This window comes from Eublepharis macularius, chromosome 12, assembly GCF_028583425.1.
Source record: "Eublepharis macularius isolate TG4126 chromosome 12, MPM_Emac_v1.0, whole genome shotgun sequence".
In the NCBI taxonomy this organism is placed as follows: Eukaryota; Metazoa; Chordata; class Lepidosauria; order Squamata; family Eublepharidae; genus Eublepharis; species Eublepharis macularius.
The window spans coordinates 29,969,080-29,994,934 of NC_072801.1; the positions used below are offsets into that span (position 1 = coordinate 29,969,080).

General features: G+C 51.0%; 2 protein-coding genes across 10 annotated transcripts; one reads left to right on the forward strand and one right to left on the reverse strand.

Moving 5' to 3' along the window:
- The first annotated feature begins 290 nt into the window (after window positions 1-290).
- On the forward strand, window positions 291-4,325 carry MPG (N-methylpurine DNA glycosylase). Of its 2 annotated transcripts, XM_054993265.1 has the most exons (4): window positions 291-507; window positions 791-995; window positions 1,300-1,622; window positions 3,860-4,325. In XM_054993265.1, the coding sequence occupies exons 1-4, from the start codon at window positions 385-387 to the stop codon at window positions 3,941-3,943; spliced, it is 735 nt and encodes a 244-aa protein (XP_054849240.1). In that variant the 5' UTR covers window positions 291-384; the 3' UTR covers window positions 3,944-4,325. The 2 variants fall into 2 exon arrangements, with proteins under 2 accessions (XP_054849240.1, XP_054849241.1); XM_054993266.1 differs by lacking the exon at window positions 3,860-4,325 and having other exon boundaries at window positions 1,300-1,799.
- Window positions 2,604-25,786, reverse strand: NPRL3 (NPR3 like, GATOR1 complex subunit). 8 transcript variants are annotated; one of them, XM_054993257.1, is made up of 14 exons: window positions 25,641-25,786; window positions 23,758-23,827; window positions 22,430-22,468; window positions 18,793-18,922; window positions 15,570-15,644; window positions 14,069-14,222; window positions 13,548-13,629; window positions 8,193-8,330; window positions 7,280-7,436; window positions 6,095-6,201; window positions 5,728-5,857; window positions 5,409-5,598; window positions 4,662-4,857; window positions 2,604-3,890 (listed from the first exon to the last, which is right to left on the reverse strand). In XM_054993257.1, exons 1-14 carry the CDS (start codon window positions 25,756-25,758, stop codon window positions 3,725-3,727), a joined length of 1,752 nt encoding a protein of 583 aa, XP_054849232.1. In that variant the 5' UTR covers window positions 25,759-25,786; the 3' UTR covers window positions 2,604-3,724. The 8 variants fall into 8 exon arrangements, with proteins under 8 accessions (XP_054849232.1, XP_054849234.1, XP_054849238.1 ...); XM_054993259.1 differs by having other exon boundaries at window positions 22,441-22,468; window positions 25,641-25,754; XM_054993263.1 differs by lacking the exon at window positions 25,641-25,786 and adding an exon at window positions 25,435-25,571.
- Window positions 25,787-25,855: the final 69 nt, after the last annotated feature.

A 25,855-nucleotide genomic window follows, 5' to 3' on the forward strand; every position in this document is an offset into this window, starting at 1 on the left:
CCCTTCGGCCACTACTTTGCTTACCAGCCCTGATGGGAGACAAAAGCAATGGAAACTAACAGTGCAATCTTACGCAGAGTTTCTCCAGTTTAAGCCCATTAACTGGAGCGACTCTTCTTAGGATCGCACTGTGAAGGTCGGCTGTTGAGTATCTGCAGCTGCCCGCTGGAGGTTGTGTGGTGAGCCCGCGCGCTCCGCCCGGGCACCGAGTCTCTCGCGCCCGCCCCGCCCGCCCCCTCGGCTCTCCCCCCGCCCCGCGGGAGCACCGAGTCACAGCCGCCTGCGGAACCACAAGCTGCCTGGCGCGCCTAACCAGGAAGGCGGCGGCGGCGGCGGCGGCTTCCGGGCGAGGGCCGGCCGGTTGGCGCGGCTTCCGGAGGAGGGATGGCCGGGGAACCGCAGCCGCTGCCCCCATCCCTTGGCGATTCTTGGCTGCGGCGGCAGCGCCTGGGCTGCGACTTCTTCAACCGGCCGTGCGTTAGCCTGGCTAAGGCCCTGCTGGGACAGGCAAGCGAAGCCTCCGGGTCAGGGAGCTTTCCCGTGGCCGAGGGGCGGGGGCGGAGCCCGGTAGGGCATGTGATGACACTCTAGGAATGCTGCTGTCCTAGGCTCTGTCATCTACAATAGAATCCTTGTTGCAGAGTTGCCTTTTGTTTGGGGGGGGGGCGGGATCTCTGGCCTGGAGAAAATTGTTGCATTTCCAGGAGATCTCCAGCTCCCACCTGGAGCTTGGCCACGCTACTTGGGAGGGTCTGTTACTATGGTCAGTGCTTTTGGCTCTGCTTTCCAGGTTCTGGTGCGGAGGCTCCCAGATGGAAGAGAGCTGCGAGGGCAGATCGTGGAAACCGAGGCTTACTTGGGTGGCGATGACACTGCTTCTCACTCTCGGGGTGGGAGGCGGACGGCCAGGAACACTGCCATGTTCATGAAGCCCGGCACGCTCTACGTGTACCAGATCTATGGTATCTACTTCTGTATGAACATCTCCAGTAAGGGTAAGCAGCAGGCTGCTCTAGACTTGTTGGGGCCAGCAGCTTCCTCCACTTTTAACCTTACCGCTGCACTCTGCTGCAAGCCTTGTGAGCTACTTGGCTCTTAAAAAGATGACAAGGGCCTGCTAAGGTGCAGCAAGGGGGACAATCAAGGGGTCATGTAGGGGGAGACATGCAGGTGCCCCCCCCCTTTTGCACTTGTGGTGGTGGAAGAGGGGCTGGCTAAATGAGTGGGGCTGGCCTTTTTCCAAATGCAGACCTTCCTAGGCAAATACAGCAGGGCTGATGCTTGCTCCCCTCTTGGCAGGGGAGGGGGCTGCAGTCCTCCTGCGCTCCTTAGAGCCCCTGCAGGACCTGGACACCATGAGGCAGCTGCGTCAGGCTCAACACAAAAGCCCAGCCAAGGCCCTCAAGGACTGGCAGCTCTGCAATGGGCCCTCCAAGCTTTGCCAGGCCCTAGCTATCGACAAGAGCTTCGACCAGGAGGACTTGGCCTGCACCGCTGGTGTGTGGCTGGAGGCTGCCCCAAAAGCACCCCCAGAGGATTCTGTCATCTGTACCACTCGCATCGGCATCAGTGGTGACTGGGCCCATAAGCCTTTGCGTTTCTACATCCGAGGCAACAAGTGTGTAAGTGTGGCTGACAAAAAAACAGAGAAGATGCTGGAAGGGCTTGGGGGTGCTGGGGCTTGGAGTGCAACATAAGGGGAACTCGTGGATCAACTGATCCCAGAGGGATCATCAGACGGGGAATTCTTTTGAGAGTGGGTTGTGTTTTTTGCTTTTCTAAGAATAAAATGTTTTTGTATGGTGCCTTCCTTGACTGACTGATGCTCTGATGGCCTTGAACTGTAGTAGAGCTTCATAAGCCACCTCGCATCTGTGTGAGGGTTTGGGGCATGCAGGCAGCTGAGAGATGGTGTGGGGGATGCAGGGTGAACCCCAGAAGAAATAGGACTAGGCAGCCATCAAAAGGAAGCCGCACAAACAGTCCTTGGTCAGCTGGGGAAGGAAGGGCAGGCTGTTGTGCTTCATGCTACAAGGTAGTTTCTGCTGCTGGCTCTAGGGCAGGCTGTGTCCTTCCCCTTGGGGGCATAGGGTAGTACACACCCCTCAAGGGCCCTTGGAGGCTTCTAGTTAGGGGTCAGAATCAGAGAGGAAGCAGTGCATATGCACCACAGGAGGAGATAGAAACTGCTTAGAGCAGGGCTCCCTGACTAACCTTTTCAGAAACAAGGCCAGGCTTGGATTGGCTGCCCTCATTCAAAGGAAAGGGTTTCCCTCACAGCCACCAGAGGATCGTGAGGCCTGTGAAGCACCCAGACTTTCTTTAGCTGGCATTCCTCCTTCAGGCTTTCCTTCTTTTTAGTCCCCAGTCTCCCTCCCCCTGGACTTTCGTTTGTTCCTTTTTACTCTTCTGTCATTCTTTGAAAAATAAAGCTTTTATTAATTGATGTATTGTCGAAGGCTTTCACGGCCGGAGAACGATGGTTGTTGGGGGTTTTCCGGGCTGTATTGCCGTGGTCTCCAAGACCACGGCAATACAGCCCGGAAAACCCCCAACAACCACCTTTTATTAATTTTTTTTTTATAAAATGAAAGCCTCGTTGATAAGGGGAGCCAGAGAGTTTAACAGACATGAATATCACTAAACAGAGGGCCGTCAAGAACGTTTGCCAGTCAGAATAGAGACAGTTCTGACCCTGGCAGACCATCTGCCTTACTCAGATGCTTCATATGTTTCATTATGGAATAAAATGAGGCAGAGGGAGTGAGAGCAAAGGCTTGGTGTTTGTGACTTGACCGACTGTTACCTTGTGAGGAGGAAGGGAGATCTTTCCCTTTGGCTCTGCCTCCTGCAACAGCCATTTTGAGTGCCACCCCAAAAGGGCTGTTGCAGGAGGCAGAGCCCTGGCAAAAATCCAAAGGTGCCTGCAGGTTTAAGAAGGTTGGAGATCCTGGCTTAGGAGATGTGAGCTAACTCAACCAGCCCCTGATTTAGGAAGAAGCACAAGACCCACAGCAGGGCCAGCAACCCTAAGAGCTGCAAGCATTGCCCCCAGAAATGCTCCCCCCAGCGCATTACTAGATTTGTTATTTTGGGTTAACAGAATACTACTTTGGTCAGGCCTGGCCTGCTATCCCAGCACTACTGCCAACAAGGCAGTAGCCCCAACAAATTGCTATTCCTGCCGACTTCCATCCCCAAAAGACCCATCCCCACTCATCAAGACACTGACTAGTTCACTTCATTTATAAAATGGAGAGGAATGCTTTTGGTTGTGCATTTTTCACATGGAGCAATCACATTTGCTGGGTACAGTGACAGGTTTCGTAGTTTCCAACAAGATGTTTCACAATTAAAATGCCTTTTCTGATTGCAAAGGGATAGGTCTTGGATAGGTGCCTGCGAAGACAAACACCTGGCTCACTCCTCTGTCCCAGCTCTGTCCAAGGGGCAGCACTTGAGGATTGCCCTTCTCAGTAACAGGAGCAGGAGCATAAAGCAAAGGACACAGCCTTGTTCGGCACATACTGCAGGGGCCTAATCCCAAACCCCTACAAGTGGGACACTCCTTCCTCTTGCCTCCCGAGTTTCGAGCAGTGCTGTTCATCCAACTCCCAGAGAGTGAAACATTGCTGGGGGTGGGAGCAGCAGAGGCAGGTCCAAGTCCAGTCAACATGACTGTTCCTCCCCACCCTTGGGTGAGCTCCACAGCTACAGCTGCTCCTCACTTCTGGAGGGACTGAAAGACAGAGATAATGGGGTCCTCGTGATTGGTCACCACCAGCACGCTGCGGAACTTGTCAAAGAGCATAAGCAGGTGGGAGCGGCGCATGTTTTCATTGTACATGATTTCCTCCAGGTGATGTCGCCCTCGGAAGTAGTGCAGCAGCCTGCAAGGGAGAGGACAGGAAGCCAGAGGTGTTGCAGCGGGCCCTGGAAGTGAGCGTCTGGGGCTCGGGCCACCACCCGTATTGCTGACTGTGGCACTGGGCAGAGCGACAAAGCTGCAGCCCCAGGATGAAGATGCAAAATCCCTGCCCAGACCTCAAAAGGCCCAAGGAGTGGACAACAAAGGCACTCCCTTCTTGGAGCTGGTCTGTTTGCTCCCTCTCTTCCATAAGCAGAGCGTCTTGTCCTCTTTCACTGCTGCTCCAGTTCTCCTCTCAGGTGGAGTCTAGAGGCAGCCAGCCTCCCCCCCACTTCCCTCAAGTTTGAACAACAATACTGTTAGATGCAGTAGAAGGGAAAAGGCCCAGGCCTGGTTTGAGAGAACTCAAGGGCAGGCAGGCAGGCCTAGTGTTTAGGAAGGGGATTACAAGGGAAGGCAGTCCAAAAACAGCTTGTATGTTGGCATATGATCTTGTTAATCTTTAAAGTGCCACAAGATACCTGTTAATTTTTGCTGCTACAGAATAAGAGGGATATCCCGCTCTGGAATGTTTGGCATTCTGTGTACAGAGAGGTCTGTCTGGCTCTCCCATTGACTCCTTTCCATCTGTACCCATTTTCTACAAACCTCAGACACTGAGTGCAGCCAGTCAGTGATTACCTCTCATGCTTGTGTGCAAGCCTGTTTGCAGGCAATGTCATGTCCACAGGCATCACAGCCCAGCATCTGGCTTAGACTATGCCCCATCAGACTCTGTCTCCCTCCATGTTACCTTGCAAACATGCGCAGATCCTCTGGATTGTGTGCCGCTGGGACACTGAGAATGGCGTCCCGCTCATGTTCCAGGAGGCTTGTCAACAGATTCTCTGTCATGCGCTTGTTCACAGGGGAGTCTCCCCCACCAGGGAGCAGCTCTGCACTGGAATTCTCCATGCTGGGGCTGGTGAGAGTCAGATCATCGCTGCTGGCTGCAGAGCACAGAAAAGCTTGTGTGAGACAACGCTTGCTTGGCATACCGGAGGAGTGGACAGTATTTTTAATCCTGCACGTTGCCCTCCCTGTACCCCAAAAGCGAAAGGCTTGCAGTTTTCAGCGCTAGCCAAAATAGCCCAGTTTTCCTATCCAAAACACTGAAAGAAGTCCTTATACTTTTTCATGCTATACATTTGAAATGAGAGTAATGCTTTCAAGACAAGTTTTTTCTTTCTCAAGAAAATAGTTCATAGGATTTTTTCTCCCCAAATTTCCCCATTTTTCCATCAGTGAAACTGGAAAATGTCCTTGGGTAAAAACACACACACCCAGGAAACCGCAGAAAGGGTAAAAGGCAAGCAGGGCACCTTCTGGCCAATGCTTTAAATTAGGCTGCTCTACAAGTCCAGCAAGTGACCCGAAATCCCTTTATGCAGGACCCCCTCCTCCTCCCCCATCTGGGGCATTCTTTCCCAAACACCTCCCCACCATACAACCCTTTCCTGGCAGAGCCCTGCCAAGAGCCACGGAGGGAGCCACCTCCTACTTGGGGATCCAAAGCTGAGTGCGTTGGGGGTGCTGAGGCTGCGGCCTCCAACTCTGGCAGCGAAAGGCAACTCCTCTGCCTTGGCTCGGAAGTCCTCTTCCTTGGGCGGTACCATTAGGCAAGCGTACGTGTGGAGCTGGATCAGGAGTCTGTGCTGGAGCATCCACACCACCATTTGAATAAACTGAGTCTGGAGTGGGGGAGACAGGATCTCAGAGCTGCCCCAGCTTCCCAGGAGTCTGAGTCTCATGCAGAGGCCTTTCTTCCCCCAGGAGCCGTAAGCGGGGTTGGGATCTGCTTAGTATAAAGCCCCACTTACCTCCTGCACCGGTGGAGCAAGAGGGTTCTTGAATACTGCTAAAGAAACTGGCAAGGAGAACTTGGATAGGACAGAAGGTAGATCATGACCGGGAAACTGGCAGGAAAATTCATCTGCCAAAGGGGAATAACTGCCAAAGGAAGAGATGCTGTGTTAGTTTCTCACATGAGCATCCTGTCCTGCCTCTCAGGGTATGGGGGCTTTGCCAATCTGTAGCCTTACAACCCACTCTATTAGGTAGGTCAAGCGGAGTGACTTGCGCAAGATCACCTTGCCAAGGTGAGCTTTGTGGCCCCACACGCACATGAAACAGGCATGTAAAACATTCTAGCACCAGCAGAAGATGCTTTGCATGTTGCACACTCACAGACAAACACTGGCATTGGGAGACAGCATGTAGACATTGTTCTCGCACAGTGGGTAGATAATGATGGCTTTGCCCCAGTACACCAGATGTGCGGCTAGCTGGAAGACCTGCCAGAAAGGGGAAGAGACCATTAGCAGAACTCAGCTGTAACTGCCAGACAGGCAGCACCCTTCCTGATGGTGCAGATACAGTGCAGTTTGTGTATGAACCCAACCCAAGTGCTGCTAGGAAGCCACAATCCTATTCAGGGTTCCTACTTGGGTATCTCCTTTTATTAGAAACCTCACTCTTGTTTATTTTACTTCATTTATCACCCTAGTGGGGAACCAAAGCAGCTTACATCATTCTCCTCTTCTCCATTTGATCTTCACAGCAATCCTACAAGGATGATGAGGTTGGGAGTATGTGACTAGCTCATGGTCAACCAGCAAGCTTTTATGTCAGAATGGGGATTTGAACGTGGGGATCCCAAATCCTAGTCTAACCACACCTACGCACTTGTGTAGGAGAAGAGTGTAGACAAAGATCACTAGGGAAGCAGGCTCCATTTTGCCCCTTCACAGCATACATGCAGAAATGCCTTCCCCACCCATTCCCAAACAGTCACAGGATTTTCTCAGGACCGCTCCAGGCAAGACAGCTTTGCTTGATTCCACTTGCGATTCAATACGAAAAGAGCCAGCTCTGGAATGAAGCTCCTTGTGCCTCTCTGCTTCTGAGGCAAATGGCAGCCACACCAAAGAAGCCACAGGATTGGTAATGGGGCTGCACCAAGCCCTCCTCTCTGCCCTTGGTTTCTCCTGCCACAGCTCAAGCAGCAGAACATCCCACACACACACACACACACACACACAAATACACATAGGAAACAGCAGGGAAGCAAATGGCTGCTGATTGTCCTTGAATTAAGATAGAAAAGGGCAGCATCCTGGCACAAAAGGCCTCCTTCGATCCAACACAGAGCTCAGGTTATGTCTGATACCTCACTGCGCCCCCCCCCCATTTCCTCTGGACCAGGGTAGACAGTCTCCTTAGATAGTTAAAGAACATTTCCTGGGATAGCTCAGGGTTTGCCATCCTCCTCCCTTCACAGTCAGCCGTCCCTTGCCTGCCAGGCCTCCTCCCACACTTCTGTTCCCTCTGACAGCCCCTTGGCCCCTCCCTGGATTTTGGCCCAGGAAGCACCTGCAGCAGTGCCAAATCTGCATCCTGGGCCAGCTGCTGAAGATTCTTCACGGCTGAGGTGGTTCTGATCACTCGCACCAAGGCAGGGGAGCAGTCCAAGGGGAGCTCGGCAAGAAGGCCTTTTTCATCCTTGAGCAGCAGCAAGGCATGGTAAGGCCTGCAGGGAGAGAGACAGAGGACGGGCTACCAGGGCAATCTGCAGCAAGCCCTTGCCTCAAACGTTGGAGCGTCTCCAGGATAGGATCAGGCAAACACAAGGGCCAGCAGGCTAAATTGCCCTGGGAGGCAAGAAGATCTGGTGGGATGGCAAGACCCTTTCTCACCACACCAGCAAGAAGACTGGGATGAGGCTGAGTGGAAGGGGACAGCAGTCCTCAGTGGCTGCTGAGAACACGCAGCAGCAAGCGCCTTCTCCCAGCAGTTTCCCGCTCCCCACCTGCAGCTGGTGCACCCAGCCTGAAATTAAGTTAGCAGCACTTTTGCTGTTGCTCAAGAGGCATTTGAACCACTGCTTTAAAAGGATCACTTGGGGTTCAGTAGAAAACTATCTCCTATGCAAGCAACTTGCCTCCATTGACTTCCAAAGTATTTAGCCAGTCAATGAGGCGGGAGTCACAGTACAGCAAGTCTTTGGCATTGAACTACATGAGAAAACTTGCTGGTGAATGTCTGGAAGTGGAAAGGAGGCTCTAGAAAGGTAACAAAATAGTGTCCTTTGTCCTCTGCCACTAGCAGCCCAGAACAGCACCTCCTAGTGGGCAGGTATGCTACAGCAGTGTGCTGTGCCTGGACAGTTCCCGTTCTAATTGGCAGTACAGAATTCTCGCAAGGAAGGAGCTGGGAATGCTAAACCACCCTGTGGCTTGCAAGTGCTGTCAAAGTCACAGAGAATGCAAAGAAAGGCTGTCTTTACCGAATGGCTTTCAAGCTCCTTTCAATGGCTTCTGGGGGTATAAAATGGGAAGCAACGTAGTGGATTTTGTGTGGTAAGCAGAAGCTCACTTCTAGCCAGTTGTTGATATGTAGCTGTACCACTCCAGTAGTGCAGAGGCTGGAAGACAAAAAAGCAATAAGAACACCAAACTAGAGTGGCTCAAGGTCATTGCCCTCAGGCTACCATGAGGGAGCCAAATAACCTTTGGTGGGTCAGAACATCCCTCAGCCTCTTGCTCCAGCCATTCCACTGCAGCTGCTGCTGATGTTGGAGGATACCCTCAGCCCAGTGCCCACCCCCACCCCTCCAGTGACAATGTAAAGGGGAAACAATGACCCACTGCACATGCAGAAGGGCTGTGGATGGAGTCCACTGCCCTCTGTTCCCATCGGGGGCGGGGGATGTTGGACCAGATGCGGGAGATTTACTGCAGGATTCACAACACTTGGAAACTGTGCAGAGACAGCAGTGGGTGCTCCCATTCCAGACTGGGGGCAACAGTGGCCATCCAGCACCTCTGATGAGCAATCACAGCAGTTGTGGGGAGGCAACAGAACTCCAAAGCTTTGCAGGAAATGAAAGCCTAGCTAGTTGGCGGTACAGGAGTATCTCCCCAACCAAAGAGAAGAACAGAAAATGGACGCTTGCTACGCTATGCACTGCTGGGTGGCCCTTAAGAAAAGAATAACCTGCTACCCCCATGGGAGTTTTGAGTCCGTAGCAGCACACAGACAGGGCTTTTTACTTTTGAGCTATAGGACCCTCCCCTGTCCCATCATGAGGAGTCAATGGAAATTAATAGTGGAGTACTGCTCTCCAAAGCCGGTGGCAGTAATGTGGCAAACACCAGTAAGTACCAAGTAATGCATGCTGGGGTGAAGAATCTTCTGAATGGTGACACCCCAGTAGAGTCTGCTGAGGAAGGAGATCCTGCTGGCCAGTTTAGTGAAAACAGTGACTTGGTTTGCAGGAGCAGTGGGAGAGGCCCATTCCATACTTGGGGTGATTAGGGCTGGAAAGAAAAGAGCCAGGTGGGAACGTCCTTGTTCACTGTGTATATTCTGGTTGCTCTTCCCCCCACCACCCCCAACTATGCATCCTGCATGCAGCTGGACATGGGAACTTTGGTCTGACTATGCAGGGGTCCCTTCTGAATGTCACTTAAATGGTTGTTCTCTAGTATTCCCAGAGCAGTGAAATCAAGAGACGTGGAAGCTGAAGAAATGCCAACATGCAAAGGAGAGCTGTTCCCCACTAGATGGCACTAGTGGCCTTCAAGCTCTGGAGGAGCTGCCCAGCATCACCAAGGCAGATAAGGGCCCTAAGGAGAGAAAGAAGCAAAGCTTACACACTCACTGACATGCCTTTTGTGCAGAGAGAAAGAGCATCCCTGGCACAAAGAGAGCTTAGGATGGAGCCAGCCCCAAAGGAGGAAGTCAGGATCAACAGAAGAAAGTGTCTGGTCACTCTTGAAGACTGGAGTCGGTTTCGTTTTCTCAGCCATGCCGGACGCTCCTCTCGGCTGGTCCGGGAGGAAACGACCGGGCACCCTGACCGGGCGGCTGATCTGCAAGGATTAGCCCCCAGGACTCCCAGGGAGGGAGCCAGGGTCCGGGACGCGGCGGGAAGAACTCCCCGAAATCAATGCGGGGAGGGAATTGCCCGTTTGTCCCTATGGAGGCCGGCAGATGTGCGCGGCGCCTCGAGTGCCGCCGGGCAACGAGAAACGGCAAGTAAAAGAAACAGGCGGAAGCCTGTAAACAAGCGAATCCCTTCTGTTCTACAAGCGTTTGTGAAGGAGAGGTTGATCTGAAGAAGACTCGCTCTTCCCCTTCGTGGAGTTCCAGAATTTTGTTGGCGCCCCCCCCCCCCCAAAATGGCAGCAAAGAAGCAAAGTCCCGCTCTCGGTAAGTCAATCTCGGCCACCTTGCAGAAAGGGGAGTCGCTCGAAGAATTGGTGCGCAGGGCGGTGGTGGAAGCTATAAAACCCTTTGTTGACAAGCTGAACGAAACTGATCAAAGGGTGGGCTTAATTGAAAGCGAGGTGAAAACCATTAAGGCAGCAGCGGGGGGGGGGCAGAAAAGTCTGCTCTGGAAAGTGCATCACTTGTGAAGGCTACAAAAAAGGAGCTGAAGTTGGTGGAGAACCAACTGATCGGGCTACAAGTGGAACGAACGCAGACAATTTTGCGTCTCCAAAACGTGAAAGAGGAGGAAAATGAGGATCTGTGGGATTTGGTCTCGGAACTACTGGCGACACCCGCGAGGACGACTAAAGAAGAGGTTAAAAGCGACATTTTGGAGGTCCGTCGGGCTTCTTCAAAATATGCAACAAAGCGACAGTTGCCTCGTGAGATCATTATTGACTTTTCAACTAAAAAGATTCGGGACACCATCCTATATAACTCATACAATGCGGATTTGGACTTTATGGGTTTGAAAGTCAAGATTTTGAAGGACGTTCCATTTCTAGTCCGGAAACGGCGTTTTAAATATAAAAAGTTTGCAGCTCTTCTGAGGGACCATGGAATAAAGTACAAATGGTTATTCCCGGAAGGAATATGGTTCAGATATAAAGATCAGGCCTATAAGATATTATCAGAAGATCAACTAAAGGATTTTGAGAATAAAAACCCAGAATTCTGCTGCACCAAGAACGAAGAAAAGGAGGAGCCGGAGGGGGGGGGGAGAGGAGAGCATTGCAACAGCAGTTGCACAGAGAGAATTGCGTCCGGGACCCAGAAGGGGGAGGAAAGTTTAATCAGAATTTGAAATGTTTATTCTCTGTATGATTAACCACTCCATCATTATTCTATGGAGCTATTTTTGTATTATGACAGTATGAAGGGAAACATTGAAGTGTAGTGTTTAGTGTTTGTAGTTCATTCCCCCCCCTTTTTCTTTTTCCACTCCCCTTTGTCCCTTCCCTCTTCCCTTTCCTTGTGATAGTCTGGTAAAAAATAAAAATAAAAAAAAAAAAAAAAAGACTGGTGGTGCTGCCCCCTCCCTCCCCACCCAAGAAACATCAAAGGAGAGCTCACAACAGCCTCCCCAACCCTCAAGCAACTAATGCCCCCTCCAAGCCCTTCTAGGGGTTTTGCATGGAGGAACTCTGTACAGGATTACATTGTCAGTGTCCTAGCCTATCTCAATGGAAAATGGTCTCAGCTTTAAAAAAAAATCTCTAAGAGGAACAAATGGATGAAAGTGGAAGAAGACAATATGTAAACACTAGTTATGGGTCCCCGAAGAGGGTTCCGGCCCAAGAACTAAGCAATCTTAGGAGTCATAACAAGACAAGCCTCACTGGATCAGACTGAAATGTGTCCAGAAGTCCAGCCATTCCTCTTCCCACACTGAAAAACTTGGGAAGCTCACAAAGACCAGAGGGAAGCCCCCTCCCTTGCTCTTGCCCCCTTCACCAACTGTTATTCAGAAGTCTATGCCGCTGAACATGGTGCGCCTGCTGAGTTGGCAGGACTAACAGCCAATGAGAGATCCATCCTCCACAAAGGTCCTGAATCCCCTTCCCAGCCTCCTAAGCACGTGGCCACTTTCCATTCTCCAATTTCATTTTTGAAATGGTGGGACCCAAACAAACAAACCACAATCCCACAATGGCATTTTGCCCTGGCCCACTGCATTGTCTCTTTCCTAGGAGCCAAGAACACAGAATCTGGATTCTCCACTGCTGCTGCACACCCCAGATCAACGTTATTCATGACTCCAAGATCTCCTTCCTGGAGATCACAGCCATTTCAAACTCCATTACTTAACCTGAAACTGGATGGCTTGAAACAAAGCCAAACCACATGGTCAACCTGTTGACACACGCACACACGTGCGCGCATGCACACACACACACAGCCTTTCCATTTTAAAAATCCTCACGGTGGCTAACGCATTGCCTGGGGCTGAAGTAACAGTCATGGCGGTGCTCAGAGAAATTTCCTAGGGAGGAACTTCTAAAGCTGGAGCCTGGCCTTGGAAAGACCAACAGCCATCTGCCTAACCCAGCAACATGCACCTGGAGGAAGACCTCAGAAGATGACCTTTATTCTCAGGTAGGCTCACCTGTGGAAGGGAGAAGGCCGCTCTTCAGTTGCCAGGCCTAGCCCCGTCTACACCTGATGGGCCATGGCTCTCCAACATTCTGCTACAGCCTCTCCACTTAGTGGGAGATGCTGGACCATGAAGCTTGTGCTCCAGCCTCTAACCTGAGTGAGTGCTGCTCCCCAAAGTTGGGGTGTTCTTGGCTCCAGTTGTCCTCACTGTCCCTTCAGCTACAGTGTGCTGGTGACTACCCACTCTGCTCTGAATCTCTTTCAAGAGCCATGGCTTTTGCCCCACAACTGCTCAGTTTCCTATAGGGCTGGACTTGGTCCCAGTTTTGGTTTCTGTCCCAAAACAATGCCTGCCCTTAAGACCTCTCCTCGGCCATGTGGAAAAATCAGAGCCTCTTGCACCCGAGAGCAGCCCAAACTCTTAGACCTTTGCAGCTCTGTTCCAGCTAAGAACCGCAGCAAGAGGGTTTCCCCTTTGGGACTTGACTTGGAGCAGCAGAATTGCTCCTAGCATAAGAAAAAGTCTGGCCACCCAGACACTAACAAGAAAACAAAGTTCTTATTTCTTGTGTCCTCTCTAGCCTCAGCCTTGTTCCTGTGGAATCATTTACCCTCCTCATTACCCCTTTCGCAGTTGACAGGGCAAGGATCCGGGGGTTCCAAATCTTAGAATGTGCCAACACTGGGGGAGGGCCCTGCTTGAAGTGCTACAGAAACAAAGACAGAGTGGCAAAAGCTGTCTGCATTTTGGCATGGAAGCCTGAACCCAAACAAAATCTTCTGCTCTTCTAGCCTCTTCTGTTTTATTTCTTCTTTTCCATTTCAGAAAATTGTCTAAGTGAACCTATGCCAGCAAGCTGCCTTCAGGGAGAAGCAGGCATCCTGGATCATCTCTCATGTAGCAAATTTCACATGGAATCCCACCCCTGCAGTACAGCAGATGAGCCCCCCCACCACACACACACACACACACATAGGCCAGCCAAAGTAAAACTCGCAGGTCAGGGAACTGAGCCCAAGCGTGAAGGACTCCTCCTGGAGAGCCTTTGGTTCAGCTCAGCCCTCTCAGTTCACAGTCCAGGAGACAGAGGGCCAGGACTCTAATCTGGGCAAGGAAGTCCCTGATTCTGGGCCATAGTGCTCCATATGCAAAGTGAAAGCCAGCACAAGCCAGGTCCCATGGGAGCCACGGAGAAGGTTGTTTAGGTCTCCCAGACTAAGCAAGTGCAGATAGGCTCTGGTTGCCAGGGTGTAGCTGGGCACATCTTACCTGTCATATGCTTCTTTAAGGTCTCTGGCCAGCTTGCATTTGGGAAGAATGTGGAGGAATGGGGACTGTGGACCATCTGTTGCTGAGGAAGGCAACAAGAAAACTTTGCATCTGTGCAGTGCTAAAGAGTGTTAAAAGCACCGCACAGGTTTTTTTAAACACTCACACACTTCTTTTTTACATATTTCTTATTGGCAATAGCAACCCTTCCCGCCATGCAACTATTCCAAGCCAGTGACAGGTTCAAACCCATACTAAGGAACTCAAGGTTTGCAATGAAAAAGCCATGCTGGACCTATTTCTGGAGTAAGCAGCAGGCAGAAGCCAGTTCCCAGGGGATTTGCCAAGTCCCCCATAGCTGAGTGGCACAGCTCAGATCCTGGGCAGAGTAGGGAGGAAGTAGGAGGGTCCCCAGAATGAGAACAGATCTAACTTTGGCTGCTGGACACAGCACTCTGCAGCCTGCCACTTCCTCCCAAGCACGCTGGAAAGGCTAGGGAGGAGCCGTGCCAGGGTCTTACTTTCTGACATGGCAGACACTTCATCTTGAATTGCCAGGATGAGCTTGGCCTCTCTGGTCAGGTACTGACAACGGCGTTCTTCATGCTGGAGAACGATGGCGATGCGGCGGGAGAGGTTGTGCAGGCAGCTGATCACTGAGGGATCCGCGCTAGCCTGAGGATAAAGAGTCAGCAGGGGAAATTAGGACCAGGGGAGTGGGGGGGGGGGCAGAGGGAGCTGCTCTGGGCCTACAGGAAGAACTGCCCCACCAAACCCCCATGAGCTAGCTGACACCTGTCAGAGACTGGGCTGCTGCTTCCCACCCCAGAGCTGCCTACTCTCTAACAACTATGTGCATAATAAAACAACCACAGCAAAAGGCTCTGCCATCTTATGTCTGATTTACACACAAGCGCTGATTCCACCACCCTCTTTCCTTTCAGATCCTGCCAGATTACTTGTTCTTTGGACAGCAACAGATTAACACCACAGCCGGTCTGAAATTCATATTCTGGTGACATTTACTCTTATTGTACTAGTAGCCCTTTCTTACAGGGGACTCTATAGTTGCCCATCCAGGTTATCTAGCAAGTTCACACATACTAGAAGGTCCTGGAGTATCCACTGGCCTCACATGCCTCTTCTTAGCTCTCATTTTTACCAAGTGTAGACAAAAGCTTGGCCCTAAGGGGCTTGCCTACAATTTGCTTCCAAGCCTTCCACCTCAAAGAAACTGTCCCAGAGAGCCACTGGAATGTGTGTTCACCCAGACCTGGACCCCAGTGGCACCAACAAGGATGTTTCCATTCCTGACAATGTCAAGTCACACTTCACTCCCCAAAAGAGGCTGCGTGCTCAGACCTCCCCAGAATGAATGCATACAGGCTGTTTATCAGCCATGCACAGCCGACAAGGTGGGGCTTGAGAGGCAGGCACACCAAGGCCCAGGGAGCAGCTGCCAAGCAGCTGTTAAGAGGCTTAAAGGAATGGTTGGGCAAGGCACCCGATAAGTTTTGCCCCACAAACCATGACTCAGCATTCCAGAGTGCCAGCATTTTTGCTGATTCACAGTTCTATGGTGGGCCTGAAACATCAGCACAGCTGCCCCCTGCTTGATTAGAGCCTCTGGGCTCTCATCTGCCCCACCCGTCTGCTGCCCAAGGGCTCCACCCAAAACTTGGAAATGCAAGCAGAAGCAGAGTCCCTTTTCTTGCCTTGCCTGGAAGGCTCAGTAGCCCTCCTGCCCAGCTTGCAAGGCCCGGCTGGCACATCCTCCCCAAAGGAGCAAGGAGACTTCTGCCCCAGACAGCTGGCCTAAGAAAGGTCCTCTTGCCAAGTCAGCCCCTGCTTCCAGGGTTAACCACCTTGCCAATGCACAGTGCCACAGCCAGCTGAGCTATACCTGTGGATTCTCTGCCTGGGCTGCTGGGCCCCCCTCCTCAGCCAATGACACAAGGGCTGCTGGGGCTCTTTTTGCATTCAAGGAGCTGAGAAACGGCCCCAGCCCCAAAAGGCTCTTACCCGTAAGGCAAACACGACGTTGAAGAGGATCATGGTGGGCATCTCCCTTTTGGGAGAGGGGTCTGTCTTGGATATCTGCAAAGCAAACAACGTTCAAACATGCTGCAGAAGGAACGGACCAGCAGGAAGGGCAGCAAAGGGGCTGACTCTGTTCCTCTTCCAGGAGGGCAGGGGACCCAAAGCTACCTCAGGTCAGGAATAATTATGAGCTAGAGGGGCTACAAACAGGCTGGCAACCAGAAGGTAGGCATGCCAGTCTGGAACATCTCCTTGGCCAGTCACAGGAAGGTTGTGAGGCTCAAGACACAGATAAAGCCATTTCCAGCAGGAGGGCCCAAACTAAGAACAAGCTGGTGCCTCAGCTGTGGCTTGCAGACTCTTGCATTTCATGCAGGAAACCCCTTCAGTATCCCTCTCCATGAACTGAAATTACATCCAACACTCTCTTGCAACAGCACATCACAGCAAGGAGGAAGTGATCTACCACAGAATCTGGTCTGCCCTTCCCAATCTGCCCTGCACTGAGGAACTCCCGGCTTCCATGCTACACTCCCTGAAAACAGCCTCCCCTAGAAAAGAAGCTGCCCTCTCCCTCTACAGGCCAAGAAAATCAGAAAAGGGAAAATCCCAGTTTGCTTAAAGGACCTGAGAGACAACATCTGAGAGCATACAATACACGGCTGGTGGGCTGCAGGTGGAGCCATCAGGCAGGGGAGGGGAGGCAGAAGGCCACCTCTCCAGTGTTCTCCCCCATCCCTGCTCAGCTGATCAGTCCTAAGCAAAACTTCTCACTGAGCCCAAGTTTGTCAATCCATCTCCTGGGGCAGAAGAGAGACATCTCGTAACTTGGCAAGGCAGAAAGAAAAGACACTCTGCACCAGCAATCCACAGCCCATGTGCCTTTCCCTGTCCCTCTGATTTCCAAGGATCACACATTGTGGGGGGTGGGATCTGTGAATGGCTGAGACTGAGCCCAAATGCCTCCTCCCCAAACCAGAAGCAAACAACTGGAGCTATATGAAGGTGGGGGAGGGGGAAGTGGCACCTGGGGGCACAAGAGTGACCACGCTCCAGGTGCACACCCTGCCTGCCTGTGCAGAGTGTGAAAAATGCCCACCCACCCCCCAATCTGCATGCAGGCAACCCTGACAGTCCCACTTGTGGCATTCTGAAGCCCCGCACGACTCCTGGAAGAAAGCCAAACTGAATAGCATGAGACTTAATTCTGAGTAAGCCAGCCACAGGACTGGCAAAGTGTGCTTCCTTCACTACCAGGGGAAAAAAAGTCTGGCTGTCCAGTTACAGAGCCATTCACAGAAAACACATCATACAAGTCTGATCTGCCTTTGTATAAGAGTGCACCGATCCTGTCTTGGAAAAATTTGCTTTATTTACAAGCACATCAGCAAAACAGACACTTTGCAGAAGGGAGCAACGGAATCCTCAGCTGTTGCACATCCTTCATCTAAAGGGCAGTTCCAAACCTCTCTGCCCGTTTCTGCCCAGGTTCAAAGTGCCACTTCTCACATGCCCTCAGACTTCCCACCACCACCACCAGGTTAACCATTTGCATACTTTTGCCATTTTCCTATGCATACATTTATAACTGGAGCAGGGGGAGAGGGAGTAGACGAGCTCTGAAGCCTGCTTGTATAACATGAGGCAGCCCACTCCATTCCAGTCAAGATCCTTTATCCCCCCTCCCAATGTTCTGAGGAGTGTAACCCAAGGAAAGGACCCAATCCAAAATGAATTTGGGGATCAGAAAGTTAAGAAAAACAAAAAAAGTTAATACAGAAAATGAAAAAGTGATACAAAATTTTTAAAAAGAATACAGGTATTTGGCTGTTGCTAGACGCTGTGTAGATATGATTTGCCCTGATCAGACCTAGAAAAGTAAATGGGACATTGGAAATAACATCAATCCCCTAAGTGTCCCTGGATACTGACTATGAATGGAAGGTTGAGGTTTATATCAACCCATTCCATGACCGCAGATAGCATTTTAAAAAATTTATTCGGCATCTGGTCAGGTCTATTTTACTTTACAAACAGATAAACAGTATGTAGCTGTTCATTAAGTTTCGTCTGGTGACTGATTACAGTTGTGACTGATCATTTGAGAGTGATTTGTAGAAGATCCATATATGTGTGCTGTTAGATCTTATTTGTACTACGCATGGGGAAAATGCCAGACTTAGGTGCTATACATATAGCCATTGTATTCTATGCTTTTATTGTTCTATATTCTATTAAAAACCATGTATCAACTTTTCATTTTCTGCATTAACTTTTTCACTGTGTTCATGTTGGCTTGTTTTTTGTTCACGTAGTGCAACCCTGAGCCAACTGGAATGAGGGTCCTGCAATCTGACCACAAGCACATGATATAGAGAGTGCCTCTGAGCACATGAAAAGTACCATTCACAGCTCCCAGGTCCAGCCCCTGGAAAGAGTAAGCTGAAGAGAGAGCAGCAAGATTTGAGTCCAGTAACACCTTAAAGACCAACAAGATTTTCAGCGTATAAGCTTTCACGAGTCAAAGCTCCTTTCATCAGATCATCAAGTAGCTTGACCCTTGAAAATTTATACCCTGAAAATCTTGTTGGTCTTTAAGGTGCTATTGGACTCAAATTTTGCCGTTCTACTGTGGACCAACACAGTTACCTGCCAGAAACTGAAGAGAAAGGTGACAAATCCGGAAGACCAAGAGATAGGAGGGGCTCTTACTCGGAATTTCATGAGGGACCTTTCACCACAAGATGGCGCAAGAGAGCCCCCAGAACAATTGGAGCAAGACAGATGGGCCCTTCTGATGGACTGGGCACATTTTGATGCTCTTTTTGTTTCCCAGAATTTTGGCAGTACTGTTCACTGTGCCAAATATAAACAGAGTCTTCAAGTTGGCTGGATCCAGCCCCCAAAGCCAAAGGACAGCATCAGCAGGCAAGTTGCACTGCAAACATGAAAAACGCTATGCCAAAAGAGGCTGGCACATTTTCGATTTGGGGGAGCTGAACAAATATGGGCAATCTGAAGGGATCCGGTCAGGAAATAAAACAGAATGGCTGGAGGAGATGCCTGAAGACAGCCGCACTCCTCCTGGTAAGTGCCCTCGCAGAAGTAAAAACCACAGCCTGACTAGAAATGGCTTCTAAGTCATACTCAATGGCTTCCCTGCCCCCCTGAGGATCAGCTGCATTGAGGAATGCTCTTACCCTACCTGCCCAAAGGCATGCTGCAGCAGAGTAGGGTGCCCAACAAAGCGGACATTGTCAATCTTCAGCTCAAACTTTTTGCCACACATATCGGATTTGGTAGCCAGAATGGTAGCCAGGATGACATCCGAAAACCTTAAGGAGCAAAACCAAGAGTTACTACATGTCCTCGGCCGCACAGCTAAGCTCCATTTTTATATTCAGATTATATTTTACATTAAATAGATACACATTGGGTCACCTCAGATTCTACCAGTTAGGCCAATTAAAATACTGTAACGATCACAGCTCTTAAATCACCAGAATTATTGAAACAAAAGGCTTCAAAGGCAAAAATGGGCAGCTCATGCAGCTTTCATTAATGGCATGCTCTTACAGACACATGGCAAAGAGGAGTGGCAGGGACAGAACTGCTAAGTAATTCACTAAGCAGAGAGGGGCTGTGGCAACCTCCAGCAGGTGCTCCAGGCCCAGAAGCTTCTGCTGTTTCCACACCACAAAACAAAGGTCTCCTCCCAAAAGGGCTTCTCTCCCACTCCATCAGACAAGCAAGCCAGCAGCAGGATGTGGGGCAGGTGGGGTTCAACATTCCTTTGCCAACTAACCTGGATAGCTGTTAGTGCAGCAGTCATCCCTCCCTCTGCACTTGGTTGCCACAGGTCACCGTGTCAAGCCTTCTTCCCCTGCCCCTTCATTCATGCCCTCCCATTTCCTTCCACAGAAATAAGCTCTACGTAGAAAAAGATACCTTTACTGCAATGGGTGAAGCTGCAAGGTTCTTCAAGCATGCCAACGTGTGCTTGAAGCTTCCTGAGAAAAGTGAAATTTTTCTGCAACACAGCAGGGACTCAGTTGGGAACTAAGCTTCAGGAGACTTGACTTTACTAACAATAAGCTTCTTTGACCTGAGATCTTGAGCCAAAGGTCCTGGGAGACTTTGAGATCCCAAATGCCTCCCCTCTTCAGCCACCCCCCGACATTCTAGAGAGCCTTTTCTTTCTGGGCTCCAAGAGAGCCTGAATTGCACAGGTAGCCTTTGCTAAACTAGAGCAGCTCATCAGATGTGCCTGGGTAGCACCTCTGGACCCTTGGGTGGCAAAAATACTTGAAAGTAAGTCCCCCTCCAGCACCCATGGGACTCTTGTTATGCCACCTTGCCCAAGGGCCTCCAACATCTGCCCCAGGGACTGAAGGCCCAGGATGACTAGACGCCCTCTGGCCTGTGGCAGACAGCACTTCAGGCCAGTTTTGCTTTCCAGTCCCCAAGGCAAACAGAAATAGGAGCTCTCCTTTGGCACCACATTCCTCTAACAGCAGTTTGTTTTCAGTCACCCCAAACATGTTGCCTCGGATCTCTGGCCAAGTTTCCCATCGAAAGCCAAAGAAATGTCTGCTTCTGTCAAGCAGGAGCACCAAGCAGGTCACACCGCAGAGGCCAGCCCTAATCCGCATCACCTGCCTTTCACTGTTCTCGCAGCTCCAGCCTTTCAACCAAAGAGGCATGCGGATGTTGGACCTGACTTAGCCCGAAGGGCTCTGGACAGAAAAGAACAAAACACTCTTGCCTGCTCTATATCTGTCTTCAAGAGCCATATAAAGAGGCTGCTCTAGAATCTGACCAGCAGTTAACATTTATGTCAGAAAATAAATGCACATGAGAACTTTCCCATCCTTATCTTAGCTGCAAGACACTGACAATGGGAGACTTGCCATTAGCTTTAACCTAGTGGGGGGAGGGGGGGAGAACCACCCAGTGTTATGTCACATCACATAAGCAAGGAGATCAACTTCCAGACACCAGAGATTCCAGAGAAATCAAGAAATGGGGAATACTTTGGCCAGCACACTGGCCCTGCACACAGGGTGTGTCCTGGGCTGCAGAGAGCTCCTTGCAGGCCAAGAGCACCAGCTGTGTTGCTTGCCCTGTGGCTTGGGGAGATTGCCGGCTTATCAGCCCCAACAGAAGAGGCAGCAGTCACGGCAGAGCCCAGGGAGGAGAGGTGTGACGGAAGGTATCCTGCAAGGCAAAGGCAACAGGGAGCTGCACATTTGAGGGGTTCCCCTTCCCCAACCTCTCTCTGCAAGCAGAAAACCAAAAGAACTTGAAACAGAATGCTGTGCATTTGTTGCACACCAGAAGGCCACAAAATAAAAAAGAGCAAGAAACTTCCAGTCCCATCCCAGCCTAAGCAGTCACACCCTTCCAAGCCCACTGAAGTCAGTAATAGCCCTTTGAAAGGGTTAATACTGTTAGTGCTGGCTCCTCAACACTCATGCACACCATTTGCTTTCTTTCTGTTGATGCTTGTTGTTTTGCTTGCTTTTTTGTGATATATATGCATAGAGAACCTAAGTAGTGTAGTAGCTGAAGTATCAGGGCAACTCAATTCCAAATCCCCGACTCTGCCAAGGAATTCACTGGGCAAACTTGAACTACACTCTCTGTATCTCACAGGATTGTTGTGAAGATAAAATTGGGGGAGGAGGAGACTATGTTTGCCACCTTGAGCTCTGAGGAAGGGAAAATTACTCTAACAGTTAATGTTCTGAGCCACCTTGAGCAACCTAGGAAAGGCAGGCTACAACATTTTCAATATGTACAAATATTTTAAGCCCACCTTGGCAGGGCAGGTAAATCAAGGCAGATTTGAGACTCTGGAGCTCAGGAACAAACAAGTCCAAACAGAAACAATGCCACACAGGCTGCCTCCACCAATGGTGGAATACTGCTATAGCAGTCATCCACAACTGGATTTTACTGTATGGACATGACAATTGAGTTGCGAATGATCACTTTAGCTCAAAGGATAGCACGATGTCCTGTGGTGTGCAGATGTGGCTTCAGAGTCTTGAACAGCCACTGCCCATCCTGTGCAGAGGGCAACCATTCCCAACTAGCTTGCTGAAACTAAGCCAGCTGAGGTGTGTGAGAGCAGCTGTTTCAAGCCAATGTTCCCCACCTTGGGAAGTCGTCAGACATCAAAAACAGAAGCAGGTCTCACCGAGTATTTCTCTGGCTGCCCAGAAGGCTGCGTGGAAAGAAGCAAACTCGCACACACACATACACTCCTCTCACATTCATGTCTGGTTGGGAATAGATGCCTCTTTCCTGGGGTGCATGAGATGGAAAGGGAAGAGGCAAAGTAGCTGAGGGAGCTGCAGCTCATCCCAGTTCAACTCATCCAGGCAGTTTTTCCAAAGCCAGCCAAAGGGCAATAGGGTTCTCACTGGGCCTGTGAGAGAGAGCGGGGAAGCCCTGCCTGGCCCTGCCACCCCTCTGAGAGGTTACAAGCCTGAAATGCCACAGCCAGCCGGGAGGAGCATTTGTCAACAGCTAGCATGGCCAGATGACTCATTCTGCCCCACTCACCCACCCACCCACCCCGAGTCAGTAGGAAGGACCTCCGACACAAACCAGGAAAGGGCTGTGCCCAGCTTCCTTGCTTGCTTGATTGGTGTTGTGGTTTTTTTTTTAAAACCATCACTGCCCAGAACCTCCCATACCTTGCTATGTTCTAGCCCATAAATCAATTAATTTGCAACTTGTGAAATAAAGAAATCAGAAACAAAGAGCAAGGAGGAGAGGGCAAGAAAGGGAAGCCACTGTTGACAGAGGAGCTTGTGCAGAAGGGCTGGTCTTACCCCGACACTACCTGCTCATCGCGGAGCGGGCGTGGCTCTCTGAAAGGGGAACGAGGCCCGTGAGCAGAAGGCAAAGGAACACCCGGCAAAAAACAAGCCAATAATGTGACACACAGTAACATGCTAACCATTAACATCTGGCAAGATATTAAGGAGGAAACATATCTGCCCGGGGGACCCAAGGGAGCTCCTGAGATGCGCACAAAGGATGGGGGGAGGGGCTGGGAGGCCCTCAGCAAGCACCCTGGGGCAAACAACACTTAGAGGAGAAGTTTGCAGGGCTACTAGCTCCCACTGATACACTAAAGCCCCAGAGGCATCCCCGTATCTGGTGACAACAGGCAATATTCTGCTTGCTGTCTCCCAGAAGGCTCAGCTGCAAGAATCCAGGCCTCAATGGACCTGCACCAAGTCTGATGTAGTTGGGCAATGCCAAGGAAGTTCCCATAGGGCCGCCAGCAGCCAAGAGCAAGTTAAATCAAGGAGCAGGGAAGAGACAAGTCTCATACAAGTTGCCATTTTCACCATGACCCAGGCACAAGCCATGCAAGCCCGGCCAAAACTGTAGGGGCCACTGTGCTCTAGTTCTGACATTTCGGCATGTTCCTGAACAAGTACGCTCTCTGCAGCATTAACAAGACAGCCTGCTACTCTAGTGGCTAGGAAGGCCTCCATAGGTGTAGGGTCCAAGCAGACTGATTTGTTGTGGTTATTCACTGGAATGCATTTTTCAGGTCTCTTCTTTCCACTCTGCCCTGGATCTTAAAATGTCTCTTTAGAAGGGGAGGGAAGTCCAGGCAAAGAAGCTTAGTAGTATGAGGGAGTGGCACCATGGAGATCTCCCAACTCCCAAATCTCTTGCTCTACGTTTCTCAATATACTGGGGCAGGCTGGTCTCCCCTCTGCCCTCTCCAACTAACTCATCTGCTTCTCCTTTTCTGCACTTCTGGAGAGCACTCAGCACTCCTCAAGCTACTTTGGAAAAGGGGGGAGTTCCATTATCCCAAGAATGCAAAATTCCTCTCCTGTCTATGGGTTCCCGGTCTTGCTGCTTTCATGGTCCTAATAGGAACCAGCCACTTTCCTATCCGGTGCATAAATCGTTCTCTCAGCTCCCAGACTATTTCACTAACAGGGTACATATTGCTGGTGTTGCACCCTAAGCATACAAAAGTCACTCACTGCCTGCAGGTTTGTCATGCTTTCCATAGAAAGCATGACAATCAGCAGCTTCCTCACAAGAGCAACTGGGTTTGCCTTTCTTAGCCAATGTGTTAAGTACCCAAGGAGCCAATCACTCGGCTCCTCAACAAAAGATTACCTCATACCTGGAGTCACCATCCTGATCTTCCACGCTATCACCAATACTGTTCACAGCATACCTGCTCCTGGGTTTCCCTAAAAGAAATTGAGAGGAGTTAGCCGTGTTAGTCTGAAGTTGCAAAATAGTAAAGGTGCTACTGGACTCTTTACTAGAAGAAATTGGAACACTTTCAAAAGGGCTGGACTGTATCTGCTTTTCCGCATGCAGTTAGGTCTTTAAAAGTCAATATCTAACATTAGTCATGGTACTGTTTTGGACCTCTAAGCACAATCCTATATTGAGTTATTCCAGGATTGCACTAAAGCTGTTAACAGCCTGAGCCCTCCATAACTCAGAGACCATTTTCACCCCTTCTGCTTTATTGCAACCTTCACTGGGGGCCTCCCCATCCCAACAACTGCCATTCATTCTCCCATCAGAGCCAGAGCAGCACTCAGGTCCTCCCTGCGTGGCTCTCAAACATTAGAGATCTCTTGTCCTAGGAAGAGTGGCTAAAACATTCCTTCAGCATAGGAACTGACATTGAGAATAGGATGGGGAGAATGGAGATATAATGTATCTGCTTCATTATAAACTGCTTTGAACAATGAGGAACAGTGATATAGACACATACTAAATAAACCTTGGCACTCAATTGTGATTTGTGTCAGCTATAACCAATGCTCAAAGGGAAAGCAGACATAACGAAGAGGTCCTCCTCAGTTCTCAGTCTGCCTTGCCCAAGATAGGTTTGCAAACTACATTCCAAGAAGCTTCTCAATAAGCAAAGTGTGAAGAAAAGGCTCGTTCCTGAAAGATACACCTGCCCACACCTGCCCACCTCGTTGCAAGGAAGCATTCAACCCAAGGTTTTTCAAATGCACATTCTTGATTCAATAGGGCAGCAGAGAGGCTACAAAAGGCTAACTAGACAGCTCCCTGGCTACTTTTCACAGCTGCTCCTAAGCATAAGTGAACACTTTCAGTTGTACTTGGAGGGAGCCGCCACGATGGCCTGCAGAAGTCTGGGTTCAAATGCCCCCTTGACCAAGAAGCTAAGCAGGGCTGCAGCCACACACAGTTCGACACTGCCCTATCATGATCTTATCACAATGACACTTGCTTAGTGGCTCTGGAGGCACCTGTAGCTCTTCTGAGCACCTGCCCGAAAGACCCTGTGGAGCTTGTAGTTGGCAAGCAGTTCCCGCTTTGAAACAGCCACCACTGGAGGTACACCGGCAAGCCATGAACTCAGGGTTGCCAGCCTCCACGTGGTGGCTGGGGACCTCCTGGAATTACAACTGATCTCCAGACAGACAGAGGTCAGTTCCTCTGGAGACAAATGGCTGCTTTGAAGAGTGGAGAGACAAAAGGCTGCTTTGTTGAGTAGCGTTCTATGGCATTCTACCCTGCTGAGGCCCCTCTCAAACCCTGCTCTCTCGAGGCTTCACCTCCAAATCTCCAGGAATTTCCCAACTTGGAGCTGGCAACCCTCGGCCTCAAATCAGGGATGGGTGACAGACAGTGGCTGCAAAGGTGGCTCTCCGCAAGGCCAGCTGCCCTACAGCCGCCATTCCCCTGCGGACGAGGCAACCCCGTCGCCAAGAATCGGCATCCCACTGCGACATCAAGCCCTTGGTGCAGGACCTCCCAGCCCTACTGCACAGGACTGTCCTAAGGACAGAGCGAAGGCCAGGCCCACCTTTCCCTTCGTCCCGGGGCCGCGAGCAAGCTACCCCGAGAACCGGCAGCGGCCCCCTCCCCTCGCGCGTCCGTTGCCAGGACAACAAGCTCGCGCGGGCCGTCGCTGTCGCTGCACGCGCACCCGTCGCCGAGGAGGCACGCTCCGGTGGGCGGGGCCTGGCCTAGCCTGGCTCGAGGCGTTCGCGGGGCCTGCTGTCCCCTCACCGGTCTGGGCCGCCGGGCTCTCGAGGCCCCGCTGGAACGGGAAGCGGAAGAGCAGCTTGTTCCCGCGGCTGCCGGAGCTGACCAGAATGACGCTGATCGGGCTCGAGCTTTCCCCCATCCCGCTGCCTCCGCGGCGCCACCATGGAACCGGGGCTGAGGGCTAGAGAGGCGCGGGGGGTGGGGCCAGGGGACCGCATGCGCGTTCGCCCCCCTGC